Raw genomic sequence first — 19742 nt, 5'->3', positions numbered from 1 at the left:
GGCAGCCCTGCCTGCCGCTGGCTTCCTGCCTTTGCAGAAGCTTCTCTACCCCAGGCATACTTTGCTGGGGAGAAAGAATGGTAATTTTAATTTTTTTTCTTTTCTTTTCTTTTTTGCGGTACTGGGGATAGAACCCAGGAAGGACATTCGACCTCCGAGCGACACTATTTTTTATTCTTTATTTGGAAACAGGGTCTCACTGAGTTGCAAAGGGCCTCAGTGAGTAGCCAAAGCTGTCTGAGAAACACGATCCTCCCATCTCAGCCTCCCAAGTACTAAGATTACAAGTGTGCGCCACCATGCCTGGCTGGGAGGATGGTGATTCAGTGGGCTTTCGATGGCTTCTGGGACCAGAAAGAGAGACAGGCGACTGAACAGAGCCCTGGCATGTCACGCACATTAACTGCTAGTCTAGTTTCTTTTCTTGCCAGAGCGGACATTAAAGCCACTCTGAAGTGGCTCTGCTTGCCGGGCGTGGTGGCACACACTTGTAATCCCCGCGCTTGGGAGGCTGAGACAGGGTTCAAAGCCAGCCTCAGCTACTTAGTGAGGCTTTCAGCAACTTAATGAGACCCTGTTTCCAAATAAAGTGCAAAATAGGTTTGAGAGTATAACCCAGAGGTAGAAAAGCCCCTAGGTTCTATCCTCAGTACAACCCCACCGGATTGTCGGCAGGTGCATGACGCCGGCTGCCCACATAGGATGGCGTACTCTGTGCCAACTCCTGCGCACAAGCCTCCGCGCAGGGGGACCAGAAGGCCCGGCCAGCAGTCAGCAGTGAGTGTGCCCAGGAGGTGTGCGTCCCAGGTCTAGAAATTCAGTCCTCGTGCGTAGACACACGGCGCTCAGGATCAGCGGCGAGAGGCGGGCTCAGCCTGCGCGGCTGGCAGTCGCTCTCAGAGGCTGTAAATTTATTTTAAGTCCAGAATAGTGTTTCCTGCTATTTTTAAGAGTCGAGAAGGGATTTGACCAGATTATTCCCATTGGATTTAATGAGGGCCGTGTGCAGCTACGGGGCCCGGGTAATATTTTGAAAACGTAGAGGTCAACAGTCCCTGTGTTTATTTCCCGCGTCTTTTTGCCTTTTGGTTTCTTTCTTCCCCCCACATTCTCTCCTCTCCTTCTGGCCTTTTCTCTTTCTCCTTCTCTGGATTTCTTTTTTCTTTCTATAAATGTTCATGAGCGTTGGGTGCGTTGAATTGTCTTCCTACCCGGGCTTGAATTGCGAGCACAGCGCTCCGTGACCCTCGCCCACCAAACTCATTGACTTGAGGACATTTCGAGATGGCTGAGCGATACAGGACTGAGGCAAGTAGGTAAAGAAGCAATAGATACCAAAAGTTATAGCCATTCTGCTAGGTAGATTCACAAGATGGGCCAGGCCGCTCAAGACGCTCCGCGGGGAGCAAAATCCCCAGGACCATCTTTTCGGGTAAAGCCAACCCCTGGCTTAGATCATTACAAAAAAATAGCCATGTTCAGATTCTTCATACCATCAGAATAGTGGTTCTGAAAACAGCAGATGATATGGTTTCTCTGTGCTACAGAGGAAGTTTTATGTATTGTCAAGGCAGACAGAACGAGAAATCTGTGCGCCATGTTGGTTCCCTACCCTCCTGCAGGTACTGGCCTCCTTAAAGTACCTCTCAGGAGAAAAATCAAAACGTCACACAGTATCATTTTCTGGTCTTGGCAATTTCTAGCACGAGATTGTGCGAGAGTGCCTTCCTGGGTATGGACGGCGACATCTGAGCCCAAACATTCAGGCCCTTTGCACTGATGTTTCTTCTCCATAATGCTACCCGCCCCACCATGGAGGTTTATTGGAGAGAGCTCTCGTGCCGTGCCAAGACCTGGCTCATGGTCACGATAAACTAACATGAAAGACACCTCTCCAATGACTACGGTATTCAACACAGCCTCATTGCTACTAAACCAGCACGCTCTTGGGAAATCCACCGCTTTGCTTTTTCACACGGCTTGTCTACACATTAGGAGGCTGTATGGTTATTAGGAAGCTCTACCTGGCTCAGATTTGACTAGTCATAGGGTAGTTTCCTTCCAAAGGTGGACTAGCGCCTGGAAGAGTTCGCTGGAAACCCAGATGCTGAGTAAATCCTCCTTATCTATCCAATACATTGTTACATTAAATCTCCCCCAGCCAGCCGGGCGCGGGGGCGCACACGTAATCCCAGCACTCGGGAGGCTGAGACAGGAGGATCGCAGGTCTGTGGCCAGCCTCGTCTACTGAGTGAGGCCCTCCGCAACTTAGTGAGACCCTGTTTCAAAATAAAAAGAATAAAAACTAGAGCTAGGGGTGCAGATTGGAGGTAGAACACCCCTAGATTCAATCCCCAGTACTACAGAAAAAAAAAAAAATTCCCCGAGCCATTGTTAAAGCCAGGCAAGGGGCTGGGAAACCAGGCTCCGAGGAGAAAGTGAGGTATTTTGTGTTAACCACTCAGGCAAGTTAAAGACGCGCTCAAAGGGAGATCTGGTCTCAGCCTGACCCCAAGGCCGCACATAATAGCAGGCTTCCTTTATTGTACATAGCCATTTTTTTGAGGCTTAAGTTCAGTTGATCAGGCCCCTTACCTCTGTCTGTTTCAATACTGCCATCTTGTGGAATGCCTAAACCCAAGAGAAGCAAAGGCCCTCCTACCTGAGAGGATCAACGCCCGGTGCTCCGCTGTATTTGTGGGGAGGAGTGAGACCGAAGAAACAGGAGAATTTCATCTCTAGGATTATTTTTACTGCTGCCGGGTGCAGTGGTGCGCACCTGTGATCCCAGTATTTACGAGGCTGAGACAGGATCAGGGGTTCAAGGGCAGCCTCAGCAACTTAGTGAGACCTTGTTGCAAAATCAAAAGGGCTGGAGTGTAGCTCCAAGGTAGAACATACTCTCCATGAACCCCCATTTATACATATGTACATATGTGTGTGTGTGTGTGTGTGTGTGTGTGTGTGTGTGTATATATATAATTTATAGTATTGTTAAACTTACTTTTATCAAAAACAAATTATGGGTATCAATGATTTCATTTTTTTTTCAACCTCCTAGCCCGGCATGGTGGCCACACTTGTAATCCCAGCATTCGGGAGGCTGAAACAGGAGGATTGTGGTTCGGGGACAGCCTCAGCTACTTAATGAGGCCCTCTGCAACTCAGTGAAACCCTGTTTCAAAATATAGAATAAAAAATAGAGCTGGGGGTGTAACTTGGAGGTTGAATGCCCCTGGGTTCCATCCTCAGTACCAAAAAAAAAAAAAAAAGTCAACTGCCTTTCAAAAGGGGGATTGAAAAAAAAATAAGGCCGTAAGTCTTAACACCCACCCATAGCTAGCGAGCCCCTCCCTCAGAGGCCCCAGGACACAAAGACCACTTCATTCTGCAATTCTCTTCACGCTTTTTTTTTTTTTTTAGCTTCTAACGGAACCTTTTAAAGCTTTCAAAAAATATATTAAAATAGGTGGCTATTTTAATGTGCTTTGGCTTACATGACCTTGCATTGGGGTTTAAAGTGGAGCGAACAATTTATATGCAAATGTAGAAATTCACTTAAAAAAAGCAGAAACTTATTCTTAAGTTAATTGACCTGTTGGAAAGCAGGAGGAAAAAGTCTAGAAAAAATGCTTAAGAGATTTCTACCCTGACCCAAGACCTCCCATGCATCAGCCCTGGCGAGAATCAAGAGGCCCCCGGGCTGAACCCCGTCTCTAAACTGTTGAGGTTCACAGGTCAACCTCTAATAAGATTCTCTTCAGTGATGGCTATCAGTACAAATGACTCATCCCCAGAAACAGAGTCGCTTTCACATTAAATATCCTGGAAATAACAGAAATGCTGCAGATGTAATATATGTGCCTCGGAAAGCTGCCTTCCTGGGAATTTTATGTAAGCCCAATCTGACAGGCAGTCCATAATCTTTTTAAAGCTAGATTAAAAAATCATAATAATACCAAATGTGATTTCGCAAACACTTCGACGTCTCCATGCACCAAGTGGTTTGTTGATCATCCCGGATCTTGCTGCTTTTCCAGAATTTCCCAACAGACTTGAAGTTACAAAAATCATGCCGTTCATGCACGTTATGAAAGGCCTTTGTGACCCCATGTGATTAAAATCGCCTTCTTCCTCTGTCTCTGTTGTCCCTCCCACCCCTGAAGAGTTTCCCACCTACGGTTTCAACTGCGAGTTTGGCTGGGGCTTTCACAAGACCTTCTGTCACTGGGAGCACGACAGTCAGGTGCAGCTCAGATGGAGAGTCCTCACCAGCAAGACAGGACCCATCCAGGACCACACAGGTGAGGGGCCACGGGGCGGCGGCGGAGGATGCTCGCCACATTTCTTCATGCTTTCATTGTCTGGAGAGAAGCTGGCTTTGGCCACCTGTCAGCCTCCCAGAAGAAGAGCAAGCTGGCCCAAGTCCACGTTGGAGACTTATTCCCATTTCATACTTTTTTTTGTATTGGGGATTGAACCTAGGGCCGTTGTACATCTGAGCTTTACCCCAGCTCTGTTGTTGGTTGTTGTTGTTGTTGTTGGTTGTTGTTGTTGTTGTTGAGGGTTTGTTTTTTTTTAACAAGGTCACATTAGGTTGCTGCGGAGTCTGGCTGGGTTGCTGAGGCTGGCCTTGAACCTGCGGCCCTCCTGTCTCAACCTCCCAAGTACTGGGAGGACAGACATATACCATCATGCCCAGCTCTTTTATTAAGGACAATTTTAAACATACACAATGTAGCAAAAGAAACAGTAATGAAGAGCACAGGTCCACAGTCCTGCTCAACAGTGAGACCACATCCTAGGAACCTTCTCTCTGGCTCCATTAATTCACACCGAGGCGTGCACTGCGTCACTGCTTTGATACTATGGCCAAAGAAACAAAAGGCCTAACGCTTGCTCTCTGTGCCCCTGAAGTCAAGGTAGAACAAAGTAGGGGGAAGCGCCCCCAGCCCCACCCCACCTCCTGCCTACTCTCTCTCCTAAGATGAACTGGCCAGGGAAGAAGGAGTGGGGCAGAGGGAGCCCAGCACCCGCGACCTCCGTTACCCACTCACGGCCTGTCTCTCTTCCAGCCATTTCATCACTGCCCTTGGGGTCCCCTCTAAAGAACCAGCAGTGTCTGCAGAAAGCCACGTGTCCACACACACACATGCACATACACAAGGGCACACACATGCAGACACAAGAGCACACACAAGCACGCAAACATGCACAAGCACACACATGTGCACACACATACACAAGCACACGCATGCACATACATACACACAGGCAAACACATACGTAAGCACATGTATGCATACGCATGCACATACAAGCACACACATACATAAGCACACACACACATACACATGCACACGTATGCATACACGTGCATACATAAGCACACACATGCACACACAAGCACACATGCATGCACATATACAAGCACACACATGCACACACGAGACACTTGCACATACAAGTACACAACGCACACACGTGTACACACATGCACAAGTACACACATGCACACGCGTGCGTGCATATGTGCGCACACAAGCACACCGACATGCACACATACATGCATGCACATGCACACCCAGCCCCACACCCTTGCTGGACTCCGTGATGCAGAAGGCTGCACACTCAGCTTTGGCTCCCCGAGGGTACCCGTGGGCCGTGGACAGTGCTGAGCGCTCTGTGCCGTGGCCACGGCCGAGCAGAGGGCGCTCCTCCACGCCTGTTCAGTTTCTCTGCTCAGCTCACATTTTATTTGTGCAGTGACAGGTTGGACAGGCCTCCTTGCACCAGGGCCAGCTTGTGGGAATGACAGGGAAATTGGATGAACTTGGGCTCCTTCAATGCAGAGACACTTTCCATTGAGCCTCAAGACAAGCAGCTTTAGAAAACTTAAAATACTTTGACTGTCAGTGGCACTGTACATGTAAATGGCATGAAATTAACTAAATGCAATTAGCCGAAACGAAGGCAGTAATGGCGGGCAAATTGATGCAAAGTGAAGGGAAATCGCTCGGCAGGATCTGACATGCAGAGGAGGTTAAAAGCTGCGGTAGCCAGAGACGAGAAGCTAAAAGGCTGGCAGAAGGGACGTGCTAATTGAAGAAATGAAGACAGGGTTCCTGGCCCAGCACTGTGATAAAACCCCCGAAAGGGAAACACCAGTGCGCTCCAGGCTGGCGGATGGGTCGGATGGATGGGAGGAGGGCTGGCCTCGGCCGGCAGCTGGGAGTCCTGAGGCCTCGGTGCCTCTGTGCTCTGGCCACCCGCACTTACTTGCTGGGTCTGCTCTGAGGAGAAGAGGCTCCTGCAGCCCGAGACATGCAGTCATCTGAGAGCGAACGGCCAGCCTGGTGTCTGAAAGGCGGGACTTGTTAAGGGAAGGGAAAGAATCTAGATAAAAAGAGCCGTACAGACAGCTCGCTCCCACGCGGTGGACACAGAATGACAAGTGGCTTCTTAAATAATATTGCTTGGAACTTTGCAAATTAGACATTGTGAGTTTTTTGGGGTTTTGGGGGGGGGTTGTTTTGTTTGTTTTTGCAGTGCTGGGGATGGAACCCAGGGGCATTCTACCTCCGAGCTAGGCCCCCAGCCCGATTTTTTATTCTTTATTTTGAAACAGGGTCCCACTGGGTTGCAAAGGACCTCACTAAGTAGCTGAGGCTGGCCACGTACCGCGATCCTCCTGTCTCAGCCTCCCGAAGGCTGGGATTACAAGCCACATGTGTGCCACCACACCTGGCTCGGTTTTTGTTTCTGTTTTTGTTTTTGTTTTGCTTTTAATTTTTACTACTTAGGTAGGTAAAACGCCCAGTGCTGAACTTAAAGGATTTCCACCTGGTTTTCTGTATTTGACCTCTAAAAACAAAACCAGGTACTTCCTTACAGAAGAGTTCCCAAAGTGAGCCTGATCCCCTGGTTCATTACACAAGAGTTACCTGCGTGGCTTTCTCACGTGGCAGACGGGGAGTGGGCCCGTGTACTGGCTCTATGCAGATTCGGTCATGGGTCCCCCTGAACTCACGGGGCAGTGATCCTAGGACCCACAGATGTCCAAATCTACCGACGTTCAAGTCCCTCTATAAAATGGAAAAGTACGACATGCAGCCTACCATATCACCCCGTGTCCGACCATGGTCTCCAAATTAATTGGCTTGTCAGCTCTTTTCAAAAAATCTTACTCAGCACCCTTCTGGACACTTCCACTGGGCCCTTATTTTTATTCGATGCCCCCACATTGCACCCAATGCTACTACCACCTTTCCGGGTCCTTCAGCTTCACTCCCGTCTGGGGTGTGGTGTCTAAGAAGTGGGAGTCCATGCGTGAATTCATCCCTAATGACTCACCTTCCCCCTGCCCACGGAAGGGGAGCAGCGAAGGCAGAAAGCCCCAAGAGGGGTCAGAGAAGGAGGTACCATCTCAGCCTGTCACCCCAGGACTTGGGGCCGAGGCAGGAGAATTACAGGTCCAAGGCCAATGCACAGTAACTTAGCTAGACCCCGTGTCAAAATAAAAAAGTGAAACAAAAGGCTGGGGTGTAGCTCAGAGGTAGAACGCCCCGGGTTCAAGCCCCAGAACCAGAAAAGGAAATCAAAGAGGTCCTGCCTTGGAGGTTGGCAAGGCAAAGCAGGTGTGCACAAGGAGGTTTGGACTGAAGCTGCCTGGGCATCGGTGCTGGTGAGAAGTTGGGATGGGCGGAAGGCAGCAGAAGGCCGCTGAAGGGCTTCCAGCAGGGGAGTGACATCAGATTGTTGTTAAAGGACCACAGAGAGCGGGCGCCGTGCACGCCCGCAATCCCACCACTTGGGAGGCCGAGACCAGGATCCCAGGTTCAAGGCCAGCCTTAGCAACTTAGCGAGACCCTGCTTCAAAATAAAAACTTAATAGGGCAGGGATGTGGCTCAGAGGTAGAATGCCCCTGAGTCCCGTCTTCAGTACTATGAGTAAATAAAATGGAATTTTATTTCGATGGAGCAGAGCAGAGAGGAGGCGCTTCTTGGTCCTTCGTTTTCTAATTGTATCTGTTCTTTCCTTCCTCTGCCACCTGTTCCCTGGCCGGCCTAAGCAAATATTAACAAATAGACTCATAAGTAGGCTCCACAAACGTGTTTCCTCTGCAACTTTGCCAACCTTAGTGATTTCTATAGGACTGAGGACGGGGGGTGCTGAGACGGGCAGGTGTGTTCTTCCCACCCATCCAGGTGGAGTGACCCGCCCCTTGTCTCACTACACAGTCCCACAGGCAGGTGGCCACGGCTTGGTAAAATAGCTCAACAAAGGAAACCTCAGGAGTGACTGAGTCCGCTGGGACCCAGGGGACACTCCACAGGGCAGAGAATTAGAGGGACGTCCTCCCCTGGCATACGTACTGCTGGAGCTTGGCACTAGCTTTTCTCATACCCCCATCGGTCTTAAGAAGAGGGTTCTGGGAGGAGTGCATGGAGGCAGCCAGGCAAGGGAAGAAAGTGGCCAGCTAACGTCCACTTCCCCCCAGACACCCTCAAAACAGGCTATTGCAAGGTGTCCACTCCCCCCGGACACCCTCAAAACAGGCGACTGCTGCGCACAGTAGGGAGCACCCTGCAGGTGCATATAGCTTCCTGGGCAGACAAGAGATCCCGCTGCCCAAGAGGCCCAAGCACCAGGCACTCTTACATCAGACGAGGCTTGAGACCGCGGCCTTCTATTTGCAGAGCAAACGGTGAGCCCTGAGTCGTGTGTTTTGACCAGGCGGTGGCAGGAGAAAATGTTCCCAGGGGGGTAATTAAAAGCCAAGCCAAGAGCCAAGCCCCGAGACTCTGTGAGCCTTGACGTTGCCAGAGGCGCACATTCTAATGAGCCTCAAAAACGCAACCTTGCTCCTCTTTGGATTCGATGCACATCAGATAGAAGCTGGACAGGCAGTTGAGGCTTTCGGTGTGTTTAAGGAAGTCATAGGCCATTGCTGCAGACTGAGGACAAATACATTGAAGTCTAAGAGAAAAAAATAAAGACTCCTACTGGGTGGTGGTGCCCGCCTGTGATCCCCGCACTTGGGAGGCAGAGACAGGAGGATCGAAAGTTTGAGTAAGCCTCGGCAACTTACTCAGACCCTCAACAACTTAGCACAAGCTTGTTTCAAAATTTAAAACTAGCAGGGCATGGTGGTGCACGCTTGTAATTCCAGCATTCAGGAGGCTGAGACCGGAGGATCATGGTTCACAGACAGCCTCAGCTACTTAGTGAGACCCTTTGCAACTCAGTGAGACCCTATTTCAAAATAAAGAATAAAAAATAGGGCCGGGGTGTAGCTCAGAGGTGGAATGTCCCTGGGTTCTATCCCCAGTACTGCCAAAAAAAAAAAAAAAACTTTTTTTTTTTTTTAACTAAAAAAGGACTGAGGGTGTGACTTCATGGTAGACTACCCCTAGTTTCAATCCACAGTACCAAAAAAAAGTATAGAATATTTGGGAAATTTGCAGCTTTATAATTGTCAACTGTAGTGACCAAAGGTTCATTAAACAACCAGAAATCCTGCTCAGAGGATGACCAGGAGCATTAAACTAGGCAGTTCAATGTCAGTGTCCACATGGGTGTCGCCCAAGCCCTCTTAAAGCGGCAGCAAGCTAGATTTTCTTAGAGTCACACACTAAGAAGTCTGGGTAGAGACTGTGCCTCCAACCTGCCCGCAGTGGTACCAAGGCCACCTCGAGTCCGGGCCAGTGTCTAGATGACAGCTCATTCCCCACGGCCAGGATCCCACCTGGCGGCTGCTTTGCAGCCTCCTCCATCAGATGTCGACCCACAGAGGGACGGGGTTCCAAGATGAGAAAGCTCGTGGGTTGGCCACGCAGCAATGCTCAGTCAGGGCTCCAGTCTCCCTGGTAGAGGAGCCCTGGATGGATTAATCATTTGCATGGTAGGCAGGGGGCGTGGCCGGGGAGGCGGGTCACTGGGGGCGTGGCTTGGCCCGCTAGCTGTCCCTGCTCCCTTCCCCCTCACATTCTGGCTTCCCTGAGCATTTTCCCTTCGCCACACCCTCCCGCCATGATGTTTCTGCCTTGGAGCTGGCCAACCACGAACTGAACTTCGAAATCCTTGAGCTAAGAATAAACCTTTTGCACGCTTGTAATCCCAGCATTCAGGAGGCTGAGACAGGAGGATCACAATTTGAGGACAGCCTCAGCTACCTAGTGAGGCCCTTGCAACTCAGTGAGACCCTGTTTCAAAATAAAGAATAAAAAATAGGGCTGGGGTGTATCTCGGAGGTAGAATGCCCCGGTGCAATACACAAAAAAAGAATAAACCTTTTCTTCTCTAAGTTCTTGTCAGGTATTTGGGTCCCAGAGAGGCAGGAGCTGACTAGAGGCCAGAGGCTCGCAGGAGAACCTGGGGTGCCTATAGCCCTGAAGCTTTCTTGGGCGTTTTCTTTCTCCTACTTGAGGCTCAGCTCTGGAGAGAACTTTTGACTGGTGGCACTTCAAAGAGACCAGGGGGCCCCGTCCGTGGCACTCTCCCTAACACAGTGCTTTGTCACAGCAGGAGATGGAAACTTCATCTATTCCCAAGCTGACGAAAGTCAGAAGGGCAAAGTGGCCCGCCTGGTGAGCCCCGTGGTCTATTCCCAGAGCTCCGCGCACTGCATGACCTTCTGGTACCACATGTCCGGCTCCCACGTGGGCACGCTGAGGGTCAAGCTGCGCTACCAGAAGCCCGAAGAGTATGACCAGCTGGTCTGGATGGCCATCGGGCACCAAGGAGACAGCTGGAAGGAAGGCCGTGTCTTGCTCCACAAGTCTCTGAAACTTTATCAGGTAAGGCGCCTTCTAGGCTGGAAAAGGCCCTGGCTTCCGGCGCACTCTTAGGAAAGGGATGCAAAGGAGAGGCAGGGATTCTCCCAAGAGTCTTTTCGAGTCTTACCCAGATCTGAGCTCTCTCTGCTGTGGCCACCATCTCCGTAGCTACTTTCACGACCTTCAAGATTATAGGGATAGAACGAGTTTGCTAAAAAGAGCGCGCTTCTTTGTCTCCTCTTTCTGAGCTGTCCCAAGACACTGTTCCTTTTATTTGCTGCTTTTTTCCCCCCACCTTAAAGTTTGTATCGTGGAAATAGAGTAGGAGGACAAGTTCTCTGCCTCCGCAGGCAGGTGATAGGGAGTGATGAGCTGAGTGTGGGTTATGCGACGTCTCACGAATTTAATTTATGTGCCTCGGCTTCGGCTGGAAGAGCACTCGTAAACACTGCTCTGCGCCAAGAGCATCTAACTACTGTGGAAATGATCTCATTTTGCTAGGTGATTTTTGAAGGCGAGATGGGCAGAGGGAACCTCGGAGGGATTGCTGTGGACGATATTAGCATCAATAACCACATCTCACAAGAGGACTGTTCAAGTACGTATGAGCTTGGCACAGGGGCCAATGGGGAACGCGCCATGGTGGTGTTTTTCTTGCTCATGTAGACCCTACATTTCGCTGTGAGCTCAAGGCACATTGAATGAGACGCACACCCTGGGCCGTAGGCATAATATCCGGCCATTTTATCTTAAGCTACCCTCTTACTAACGGGTAGCTTCAAAACTTCATAAATAATGTGGAATCCAAACATCGTCGCAAAACAGAAAGGCTCAGCTTGCAAGCTATATATGGCATACCAAAACATTTTGACCAAAGTGAAAAGCTTAGACATCTGGATAATTCCAAATATCTGAGTGCATAAGCAAAACAGCAGGCCTTCGCAAATTCTGATCACAGCGAATTTAATTAAGATCTCATTGTTGATGAATCACAGAAACCAACATCCTTTGCTTTATTGCAAATAAGTAGATGTTTCTGACTCTAAAGAGGGCCAAAGCGACTTAAAGGAGGGCTGGGATTCAGACACTCTGCCTCCTAGCTCAGAGTCGGTCTTGATGGGCCTGGGACTATATGGATAAAATCTGACATGGAAAACCAATTCATATTCCCTAGTTCTTGATATATAATTACAAATAGCATTGCTAATGGCAATATAATGGCACAGTAATTAGTCTTAAGCTCCATTTGCTACACTTAAACTTTTGTTATATATCATTATATAACAGGATGTTAATTATAATGAAATGGAATCAGCCTATTGGGCAAATTTAAGACAAAGGAGGCCTGTTGGCTGTAATGGGGTTTTGGTCATTTCTGCAACTTACAAAGCTTTTATTATACAATATATTGAATATGCATAATCCCGAAAGTGGCAATAATTTGATAGGGTCAATTGAAGAAATTGGGTGGAAAAAAAGAACAGTGAATAAAAGTATATTTTTCATTCTATGGGGAAAAATCTCTTAAATGTCACACTCCTTAGCCGATCTTCACAAAAACGCTACAGCTTCCTCTTTCAGATGTAGCTACTTTACAGATGACGTGTGCCCAAGTCTATCCTGCAAAAAAATGTGCATTTCGTGTAGATTAGCAGTGGAAGCGATACCATGGCTGCCCCACTCCAAGAGGAAAGCAGTGGTCGGGATTTGGGGGGATGGCGAAGGGAACTCCACAAGCTGAAAGAGCGAAATACAATTCGGGTCACGGGCTTTAAATGAGCATGTACTATATGGAAAGCAGCCTGGCCAGTGCTACCAGTGAACATAGCTTGACTCTGTGAGCCTTCTTCCCTGGGATCCTCCCACTCAGCTGTTGGTGTGGGCAGGCATGGTCCTCAGAAGGCCACAGCTGGACCTCCATTGTAACACTTTATTGCTGTCGCCGCACCAGTAGAAAGTTGACAAATAGCCGGGCGTGGTGGCTCACACTTGTAATCCCAGTACTTGAGAGGCTGAAAAAGGAGGATCTGGGTTTGAGGCCAGCCTCAGCTACTTAATGAAGCTCTCTGCAACTTAGTGAGACCCTGTTTCAAAATAAAGAATATAAAATAGAGCTGGGGGTGTAGCTTAGAGGTAGAATGCCCCTGGATTCAATCCCCAGCACCACACACACACAAAACTGTTGACAAATATAATTATTCATCAGATATGCATTCCTGAAGCCGGGCGTGGTAGCGCACGCTTGTAATCCCCGCGCTTGAGACAGGAGGCTCACACAGGTTCGAAGCCAGCCTCAGCTACTTAGTGAGGCTCTCAGCAACTTAGTGAGACACTGTTTTCAAATAAAATATAAAATGGGTTTCGGAGTATAACCCGGAGATAGAAAGCCTCTAGGTTCCACCCCCAGTACCACAAAAAAACAAAACAAAACAAAACAAAACAAATATGCATTCCTGAACATCTAGCCATGGGTGCGCTAAGAGTATCAACTACTTACTACTCATTCATCTGCGCAACAAAGGCTGCTAAGAGCACCTACTGTGTGCTGGGCATTATTCCAAGTCCTGAGGTAGAGCAGCTTGAAACGCCCCCTTCCAGCACTGGACATCATAAAAGATCTTGGGGATGAACTTCCCCCATAGAATGTTATTTACTTATTTTATTTTATTTTTGGTACTGAAGATTGAAACCCAGGAGCATTCTACCCTCAAGCTTCAACTCTAGCCCTTATTAAGTTTTAATTTTTAAACAGCGTCTAAGTTGCTAATGGTCTCACTAAGTTGCTGACGCTGGCCTTGAACCTGCAGTCCTCCTATCTCAGCCTCCCAAGTTTACAGGTGTACACCATCACACTCTGCTTACTTTTTGAATGTGCAGGATACCGTCTCTTGCCTCAACGAGCTGTCACGCTATTTGGAAAGCCCATTTAGCACACACCAAACTTAGGAAAGAGACGTCTACGAATCACTGCCTGGTAGCCGTAGATACACCCTACTTCTGTTCCCAATCAGCAGAGCTCCCCCACGTTCCAGATGCCAACACCACCTCTTTCTGTCTTCCTTCTCTTCTGAAACAACATAGTCTGCTAACAGCTGTGCTGCTGGGGGTTTCCAGGCGACACCCCTCAAAGGAATTGCACCTTCCTATCACCAAATCCCCGGTCATCTCATCCGGGCCCCCTGCTGCCCAGAGGCCCATTAGTGGGTTTCAATTGCACTAGAAACTCCAAAGGAAGGCCCACAGGAGCATGCATGTGTGTGCAGCCCGTGTGTGTGCACGCGTGCGTGTCTGAACATCTGGTCTATTTGGTTTGCATACATTGTTTTTTGTCGACAGTTCAAATATCTTTCCAATTTTGTTTGACTTGCAGAACCGGAAGACCTGGATAAAAAGAACACAGAAATTAAAATCGATGAAACAGGTAAACGTGTTTTCCAGACTAATTTTCTCGTGTATTTTTCTTACGGATTTCATTGTGTTTTTGAAGAAAACTTTTTCTCTAGTCCACTGGTGTATCAAAGCACTGTGAAAAGATAGAAACACCCGTGCCTGGAGCCCTGGGGCCCCGGGGCCATGCTGTGGGTCAGCCCTGTCACAGGCCCTCCTGAGCGGCCGGTGGACCCCGGGAGCCTCCGCCATGGGGTAGCCTTGCAGGTGGTGCAGCCTGGGGCCCCGGCTCCCCAGGACCTGCCCTGCCACGGCTCTGCTGCTGCGGATAATAAAGGGTGGCACGCTCCTTTTATATTTACGAAAATGGGTAACTAGTGAGACTTTTCATAAAGTACCTGAAAACCAGCCCAATTTCTTATGCCCAGCTGATGTCCAGGTAGGATCTTCAGGAGACCCGAGCCCGATTTCTCTGTCAGTCAGTCACCCCACTGCCCCGACTGGAAGCCTGGTTTCATGAGGACAATGTTGAGGAGTATTTACTGAGGAGGTACTGTGCTCCAAGCACCTGACATGCACTGTCCCTTTCAGACCCCCCAGTAGCTCGGTGGGGCCTATTTATTGCCATTTTTTGAGGTACTGGGGATGGAACCCAGGGGCATTGTACCTCTGAGCTATACCCCCGCCCTATTTTTTAGTCTCTTTTTTATTTTTTTGAAACAGGGTTTCACTGAGTTCCAAAGGGCCTCACTAAGTAGCTGAGGCTGTCCGCGAACCACAATCCTTCGGTCTCAGCCTCACAAAGGCTGGGATGACAAGTGCGCGCCACCACGCCCAGCTTTTATTAGCATTTTACAGAGTGAAACTGAACCTTAAGTGATACAGCTGGTCAGGACTCAGACTGGTTAACTCCGAAACAGGCTTCTCCTTCATCACTGCTTTGTGGGCAGATGCAAGACCTTTGGTCAGAGTTAAGCTCGGCGGGCTGTCATCTTACTCCCTGGCGTTTCTGTCCCTCCCGCATCCGCCATGGGGGGTGGCTGGACACACACCCCAGTAACACAGTCGCTGTGGGCAGCCCTGCACCCAGATGCTCAGCGTTCACCCTCCGTCCCCCTTAGAAACGTGGTCCTCGACAGCCAGACAGGAGCCTGCCGACAAACATGGCGCTCTGCTCTTGGAAACTGGAACACACTACCAGTCCACACAGAGACGTCAGCTTTATCAGAAGTCGTTTCAAAACAACAGTTCATCACGGGAGAGAACATGAATAAGCCCCTAAGGCTCGCGGCCCTGTTTAGGGACTTGGGTCTCGTATTTTTAGTTTCCGCTGATTGGCGTCTTTGCTGATCAGAGCGTCATTAAGTGGACACCACACGTGTGGCGTGGGAACGCCGAGCCCCATTCTGGGCGCAGGTAGTTAGGCTCAGAGCTCTCGTGCTAATCGTTTCTCCTGTTCCACTCTAAAGAAAACCCGTCCCCCGGGACTCAGCCAGGACGGTCTCCAGCAAAGCTGGCAGGGTTGCAGAGGCTCTTACTCAACCTCAGATATGGCGTCTTGACTCAAGCCACAAGACCCTTTCTGCACGCCAGGCGCAAGCGCTCCCCTGTCCTGAAAGATCTCCCCCTCTTCAGGGAACCACTGCCGACCTGGGGCAACTTGTTTGATTTTACTTTATTACTATTATTATTATTTTTTTTTGTAGTACTGGGGATTGGACCCAGGGGCATTCTAACTCCAAGCTACACCCCTAGCCTTATTTTTTACTCTTTTTTTCGAAACAGGGTCGCACTGGGTTGCAAAGGGCCTCACTATGTAGCTGAGGCTGTCCGTGAACCGTCATCCTCCCATCTCAGCCTCCCAAATGCTGGGGTTACAAGCGTGCACCACTACGCCCGGCAACTCATTCAGTCTGACGACTTGCTATGTGTATAAATTGAGCGGGGTGCTAGGCCTGCCACCATGGTGTAGAAATGTGGAACGAAATTTTTCCTGTGCCTGTTTTGGGGATCAGGCACATGCGCAGGGAATCTTTAGTTCTCCCCCGCCCGCCCAACACCCCCCCAAAATTGTGGAACTGAGTAATTTGCCAAGTGTAAGTCTGGCCGAGGGCTCTGAGCACAGATCCATCTAGCGCCGCCGGAGGCCTCGGGCTTTGTGAATTAGATTAGCAGAACACCAGCCTCCCTCCTGGTGGGTGCCAAATGGGTCCCTTCCCAACATGGAGCTCCCCGGCTGCCTCGGCACCCCCAGCCCCCAGATGTCAGTGGCAGCCAGTACCGCAGCCCGTGACCTTGTCTGTTTCTGGTCCAGCCCCACGGCTCACTCAGCCGCTTTGGTCTCCATCCTTAGGGAGCACACCAGGCTACGAAGGCGAGGGAGAAGGCGACAAGAACATCTCCAAGAAGCCCGGCAACGTGCTGAAGACCCTGGACCCCATCCTCATCACCATCATCGCCATGAGCGCGCTGGGGGTGCTGCTGGGCGCCGTGTGCGGGGTGGTGCTCTACTGCGCCTGCTGGCATAACGCCATGTCGGAGAGGAACTTGTCAGCCCTGGAGAACTACAACTTCGAACTGGTGGACGGCGTGAAGTTGAAAAAGGACAAGCTGAGCACACAGAATCCGTACTCCTCGGAGGCGTGAGGGGCGGCGGGCCGAGGTGGAGCCGGAGGACTGACTGGGGAACCGGTTTGGGGAACTGTCTTTCGCTGTAACGGGCTCGGGAGTGCCCTCGCTGACCCGAGCCAAGCTTTTTTCTCAGGAGCTTCGACGAGTGTGGCCAACAGACAGGAGCCGGCGCTCTGTTCACCCTCGGAAGTGTGGACGGCTGGCCACCCCTGTCGGTTCAGTTTGAATAATCAGATGCTGGTGTTGATACCAAGTGTGATGGACTTGATTCGTTCCCACACCCCCTTCTCCCATTCTCTCTCTCTCTCTCTCTCTCTCTCTCTCTCTCTCTCTCTTTCTCTCTCTCTCTTCCTTCAATGGATTCTTTTTGGAAACTGTAAATCCAAGACACTGGCGCCAAGTGTAACCAGTAAGTAAGGCCCTTTTCCACGGACACACCCAGTGCCCAGAATTTATCAGCGGGGCCGTGTTTCGGCGGACTCCTCAAGCTGTTGTATGTAAATGCCCGAGTCGTGCATAGGCAAAAAAAAAAAAAAAGAAAAAAAAAGAAAGAAAAAAAGGATTAGGATGTTTTCTTTTACAAGGACTGTAGCCTCAGTACCAATATAGTGAGTCAGCTCTGTTTACGAAGCAATACCGTCAAATTTTCTTGATGTTTCCAGTGTTGTATTCAATCTCGTGCTTGTGAACTCCGGACAGGAAGACCGTGCCGTGGCCGAGCTCTGCTGACTCCGGGGCGTTCCGCCGCCGACCCGGGCTCCTTGCACCGGCTACTCCAGCTCCTCCCAAGTGCCTTTTTGTTTGTACCGGTTTCTTGTGTTCCATTAACGACCCCTCCGTGTGTCACTGGTGAAAGCCCTGCTCCTGGATCCAACCTGGTGACCTACTGACCAAGAAGAAAGTATATTTTAGCGTGTGAGACGTCAGCCCCCGGGAAGGGCGGGGCTCTGCACGAATTGGCCGCGTGGCTTAATCATTCTGCTTCTTCTGTGGCCCAAGTCCGTGTCTCTTGACCCTTTTGTATAAAGCCACAATATGCTCTTATCATAAGTCCTTTCATATGGAATGTATTTTCAAATGTAAACTCTTGGCGCTTTCTCTCCTCTTTCTCTCAGCCTTTTGCTTTTTTTTCCTTCTTCTTCTTAGAATTTAAGCATTTGCCGTTGTCCAGATGAGAAACTTGCAGCTTTAACCTGCTGGGGATGGCAAACTGTTTCACTAGACTTTGCGTTTGAAAGTAAATCAATAAGGGAAATTCCTAACTTTGCCCTCCAAAGTCTAACTTTGGTTTTCTCGTTAACTGGTGAAAGTGACAGTATCTTTTTTCCTTCAGCCATTTTATCCTGGCTGTTCTGATCAGAACGGTGTTCTAGAGAAACGTCTGGGCCCAATGGAAACACTAATACTTGGGAGGAAGAAATAGTAATTGGTTTTCAAGTGAGACCCAAAGAAAAGACCAAATAGAGTCTTCCAAACATCTAAAAAAAAAATAAAATAAAATAAAAAAAAACTTTTACATGCCAGCATGCAAAAATAACAACTGAAAACCTTCTTGTCTTCGTGTTTTGACGCTGAGTCAGTCAAAGGAAGCAGAAAGAAAAACAGCTAATTTAAGAAAGAAACTGTAAATCCTGGCATCTGGGGGGGAAGTATTTTTAAGATAAAAGGATGGGGGGAACATAAAGTCAAAACACACAAAACAGATATATGATAAAAATTCAATCCACAGCAACCCTGAAAACCTGGACCTGAATGAATGCTTCTAGAAACATCCAAAAGTCCTGAAGAAGAACTTTGCCTGGATCTGGCAAGCCCTAAGATCCACACAGCACAGGGAAGTAAATATCTCAGTTAATCCACAGTGGTGTGTTTCCCCACGCCCCGCTGCTGAGGGTGCGAATCCCCAGCGCCGTGTCCTTCCTGCGATGCTGTGGGCCTCGCGCGCACGGCTTCCTTGGGAGACACATTTGCATCTTGGACTGGCCGGTCCATTCATCTTGGTTTAATGGGATTGAGAATCGCTCTTGGTTCCAGGAAAGTATTGATCACAGAGAATGAAGAACAGTTTTTTTTGTCCCTGGAGGCATTTGTCCCGTTGTTATAACCATACCAGAAGGGGGGCATTCAGTGAGACTTGCTTTTGTTCTTAAGGCAACAGACTTTTAAAAGTTGTCCTCAGCCAAGGAAAAATGATACTGCAACTTTAAATTTTAAAGTATCTTGCACTGATAAATATATTTAAAAATTATATGTTTATAAAGTTATTAATTTGTAAAGGCAGTGTTACAAAATGTTCAGTTTATATTGTTTTAGATTGTTTCGTAATTTTTAAAGGTGTAAAGTAACATATTTTTTTCTTTATTGAGATCTATAAAACTTTCTGTAGTAAAATGCTTTCATTTTACTGGTATATTATCGCTTCATGTTTTGTACCATCATGAAATTTTGTGCAAATTTTTTTTACAGAAATTTTTATTTTCTATGACAATATGACACTTGTAAATTGTTTCGAAATGAACAGCGAAGCCTTAACTTTAAATGACATTTGTATTCTCAGACTCTGAGTAGCATAAAAACCACATAAAACTGAACTGTAACGTAAATTCCAAACTATGACTACTACATTCCAAAGAAACAGTTGAATTAAACATTTTCATAAAATATCCCAAACCTGATGGCTTTTATTCTATTAGCTCTGCTCTCATTAAAGAAGTTGGTGTTATCCTACCGTCCAGGAACTCTAAGATTCTTTGATGTTCTCTTTTAAAATTATCCTAATAGTAAGTGAAGATTAAGGAGACATTTCCTGAAAATAGAATACGAAACCAAAGTGGATGCTGTCAGGATAAAGAATAGAGAATTCCACCTTATAAGCGGAAATGTTCCCGTCCCAAATTGTGTGGCCGGTGTTCTGTATGTTACTTGGCAAAGTTGGCTTTGTGATA

General features: G+C 48.5%; 1 protein-coding gene across 1 annotated transcript in view; it reads left to right on the top strand.

Moving 5' to 3' along the window:
• The window catches only part of NRP1 (neuropilin 1), a gene marked incomplete at both ends in the record, with an annotated part of 153464 nt that extends 136652 nt beyond the window's left edge, over positions 1-16812 (top strand). The window contains 5 exons of the mRNA XM_080717195.1: positions 4167-4304; positions 10529-10800; positions 11281-11377; positions 14150-14200; positions 16520-16812. Of these exons, the coding sequence (XP_080573321.1) occupies positions 4167-4304; positions 10529-10800; positions 11281-11377; positions 14150-14200; positions 16520-16812 (851 nt within the window). The remainder of the gene's footprint in view (positions 1-4166; positions 4305-10528; positions 10801-11280; positions 11378-14149; positions 14201-16519) is intronic.
• Positions 16813-19742: the final 2930 nt, after the last annotated feature.

Source organism: Muscardinus avellanarius (genome assembly GCF_963383645.1).
Source record: "Muscardinus avellanarius genome assembly, chromosome: 20".
In the NCBI taxonomy this organism is placed as follows: Eukaryota; Metazoa; Chordata; class Mammalia; order Rodentia; family Gliridae; genus Muscardinus; species Muscardinus avellanarius.
Note: the sequence above shows the minus strand (reverse complement) of the source record. Positions and strands in the feature narration are given on the sequence as shown.